At 35.8% G+C, this 3,999-nt stretch overlaps 1 protein-coding gene across 1 annotated transcript; it reads left to right on the top strand.

Moving 5' to 3' along the window:
- Nucleotides 1-724: 724 nt before the first annotated feature.
- Nucleotides 725-1,189, top strand: LOC136043086 (acidic fibroblast growth factor intracellular-binding protein B-like). The gene has a single exon (XM_065728011.1). It carries the CDS (start codon nt 725-727, stop codon nt 1,187-1,189), a length of 465 nt encoding a protein of 154 aa, XP_065584083.1.
- The last annotated feature ends 2,810 nt before the right edge of the window (nt 1,190-3,999 follow it).

Raw genomic sequence — 3,999 nt, forward strand, 5'->3', positions numbered from 1 at the left:
AATATTTGTTCTGAAAGCAGGTATATTTTTACTTTAAGTATATGTTGTTGCGGTAATGTGAACATTGATGCTCTTCTGTGATTTCATCCATCATTTCTTATGCTACTCATAATATTCTCCTTCTTGTGTTGTTTTTTTTTTACCTACCCCCCTCCCTTCTGCCTCTCTGAAAAAAAAAACAAGAAGAAAATTCTGATGTATACTCATTGAAGGGATTGATGCCGTCATTAGTGAAAACCCTCTTCTACAAGCCTGAAAAATCATCAAGCTCCACAATTGAGTTGATTAAACCTAAAGATCTGCCCCAGAAAAACTTATACAAGTCGCTGTAATCATATTTATAATCCCCCTTCCCCTCTTTCCCCTCTCTAAAAGGCTTATAAAGTAATCTATTTATAAGGGTGGTGTAAACTAGAGAATAGCATAACACATAGGAGATTATGTCAAAACATATTAGTCTAACTATAGGACAATCTAGCTATGCAATAGTTCATGGAAAGATGACTTCAGAAAGAATTTAATACTTTTGGGTTATTGGCCTAAAACCACAAGATTAGTCATGTGAGGAAGCGCAAATTTGCTCTTTTAGATCCAGGTTTTGTGCATTATTATTTATGTGTGTTAAAATTTTACCGATGGACTCCCAACCCCTTTAATATAGATATAGTTCAGTTGTTCTTGACACTCATATGTTTTGCAGAATAAATTCTTTGTAAATACTACAATGACCGAACTTGATGTTTTTGTGGGAAGTACAATTGTTATGGACAAAGAAATATTTCAACTATGGGTCGACGGCCATTCCGTTGAAACCACCAAGCACATTTTGTTCAGGAGAATGAAAGATTTTTCTCCAGACTATAGTAAAGAGGTTGTATTATCCTACGTGTTGGGCCAATATAGGACATATGAGATGCTTGAAAAACTGTTATGGACTCCAAAAAAGTTAGTGACTCAGTGGGCCTACCAGATGACAGAACAGGCGAAACAATGTTTGATTCATAAATATTATGATCTAAACCTGCCCGTGGTCCGTGAAATATTAAACAAAAAGTATTCTAGCAGAAGCAGAAAAGACTTGGATGAGATAAGTGAGAAAACGAATGTGAATCTAAAAAGCTGTCGTCGGCAGTTTGATAACCTCAGAAGAATGCTAAAGTATGTTGAAGAATTGCCTGGAAATACTTAAGATAACATCAAAAACCATTTTTTACTTACTGATATTTTGGCAAATATATATGTTGCTATTACATTCATATCAGTGAACCGACTGGAAGTGTCGAAGCGTCGACTCCAGTGTGTAAGCTCCCAAGTGCTTTTTAATTGTGCTCAAGGGTTGATGAAACACTGAGGCGCGGGAGAAATGTTGAAGGATATATCAGAAAAGAACCGAATGGAAATTCTTGAAAAAGAGGCAGATAGCGATATTGATTTGGATCGTGATTTTTTACCTGATGTTTGCGAAATCAAATTGATTACAGAACGAGAGAAAGGGTTTCGTGCCAGTGTTTGCGCTAAAGTAGACAAAAGTATCCCAGAAAAACCATACGAAGAAATAGAAAGTTCTTTCAAAATACTTTTCAAGAGTTCCGTTTCACTAAGTTCAGGACTTCAAAGTCGTTTTTGTTGACCTTACTGAAAGAATTATTGAGCCTTTAAAGCAGGCAAAGTGGTAAAAAAAAAAAAAGACTTTTTGATATTCATTGAAACTTATGATGATACTGGTTCACATATTGTTTATCGACTGGACAGTCGAGTTTGTGAAATTTGGAAACGATATAACCAAGGAATAATGCTATGTTTAGGTTTTATGTATCTATAGGTGAATTCTTTACCTGATTTTCTTGTCGGAAGTCCAGACACACTGGAAGTCATATTGTCTGCAACAAAGGTGTATCCAGGATTTGGTTTGTGAGAGGGTATTTTTTTTTGAGGGGGGGAGGGCTATGAAAAAGTATCAAAATTTATTATATGTATTTGTGTTATGTTTTTACGAGTCGGACCAAAATTTTTTTTTCCTGGGGGGGGGATAACCAGGTAACCTTCACCCTGGATATAAGTCCTTGGTTCTGTAACTACAGCTGCTTAACATGGACGAAACTACTGTTGGCCTTTGTCTCAAGTAGAAAATGTCCTTTTCACTGCTTTTCCTTCCAGTTTTTACATTCATATGAAGTACTATTTTGGTAAAGTGCAATAGGGATGAAGAAGGAGTGTGCGTAGCTGTGCTGCCCTCAGTCAAATTGGTGCTGCTTCAGTTTTTAGTAGCCTAATGCTAGTACTATTCTGTGCATTTTCGTAACATTCTACCAAATTATTCCTGGTGTAATAGTGGGAATACTAAACTGCTTTCTATAATCATTTTTAAAGGCTAAAGGGACATTTTACCAGTCTGTCTGAAATTAACTTAAGCAATCATTTATTGTAACTGGTGGGTAGGATTGTAGAGGGAATAAAAAGCTAGTCATATTTTAGGTATGACATGTCATAGTTATGTTTTTGGTATGAAAAAAAACGAAATTTAGGGGTAGTCAAGGGTTGTTACTTGAGGTGTACACAGCCTGAACTTTAGTGGGGTGAACACCTCTATTGGGAAAGAGGATTCAGTTCATAAAAAGAAAGAAAAGAAAAAAAAAAGAGCAATCTGGCTTACATTAAGACTTTGTATATTATAGTGTGGTTTTTGCCAGTATTGTTGAGGGGGCTGGGCTTTGAGTAAATGTTCCTCCTATGCTCTCCCTTTATTGAACTCGAATTCTGCCTAAAGTCAAGTGACATTTAAAAATGTTTCTAGTCTGTGATATCTTACTTGTTGTTAGTGCAGTCAAAATTTGTCTGAGCATGATAAAAAAAAATTCATCCCTGATCCTTTGGCATGGATGCGTCTGGCCTAAAATATAGCTGATAGTTGGTTTGGTTGTATCAGAGGATTTTTTCCAGGAATTTGGGATTTAAAGAAATTGTAGTTTCAGGCCCAATTTCTCAAAATCTTCTTGCTTAAAAATTAAATAATTTAAACCTTGCTAATTAGAAGGTTTTGTTTAAAAACCTCCTTAAAATGGCCAAAAGATATTGCCAAATGGCCAAAAAGATATGTTGAGTTATAAGAGTCAACCAATTCAGGGAAAAACTATTTCCAAAAATTATATAACTACGGTTAAGCTTATTATTTGTTATAGCTTTTAGTAACATTTAACGCAACTTTGTATTTACATTAAACTCTTCTCTGGTTGTTTTTATGATGCAGTTTGTTGTTTATTCTAAAAAAGCAAAGAAATCTTCCACCAAAGATTGAGTATCAGTTTGTTTAAAGAACTATGTAAGCAGAAAAATTGAATAGCCTATTCCCTGGAAAGAACTGATGGCTAAATAAGATTGTATTTTTAGGCCAGAATATCAAAGTTTGTATTTGGAAGTTCAAGAAACCAAAATAGATATATTCAAAATTAGGGAAAGGGTCCATGAATTTTTTCCAGATAGCATCAGATATCTGATAATTAGGATATTTCAGTCAAGGTCATATCCAAGGGTAAGGGGATTTTTGGGTTTGAGCCCCCAAACAAGAGCTAAGAGCTCATATGGCACTTGTGACGAGGCAGGAAGAGCCAAGAGCTCATATGGTATGAGCTCTAAAAAAATTCTAAGAATCAATAGATTGATTTAAAAGGAAAATCAGAGGCTTAATGCCGGTCAGGATTTAAAATAAGAGCTCTGAGTCACGATGTCCTTCTAAATATCGAAATTAATTAAGAACCGATCACCCAGTCGTAAGTTATAAATACCTCATTTTTCCTCTCCTTTTAGCCCCCCAGATGGTCGAATCTGGGGAAACGACTTTATAAAGTCGATTTGTGCAGCTCCCTGACCCGCTTACCAATTTTCATTGTCCTAGCACGTCCAAAAGCACCAAACTCGCCAAATCACTGAACCCCTCCCCCAAACTCCCCTAAAGAGAGTGAATTCAGTACAGTTACGTCAATCACGTATCAAGGACATTTG

The sequence above is a fragment of the Artemia franciscana genome, unplaced genomic scaffold (assembly GCF_032884065.1).
Source record: "Artemia franciscana unplaced genomic scaffold, ASM3288406v1 Scaffold_2956, whole genome shotgun sequence".
Classification (NCBI taxonomy): domain Eukaryota; kingdom Metazoa; phylum Arthropoda; class Branchiopoda; order Anostraca; family Artemiidae; genus Artemia; species Artemia franciscana.

What these genes read in the sequence shown, in the direction of transcription:
- LOC136043086 (XM_065728011.1), top strand. Translation starts at nt 725, where the DNA reads ATGACCGAACTTGATGTTTTTGTGGGAAGTACAATTGTTATGGACAAA.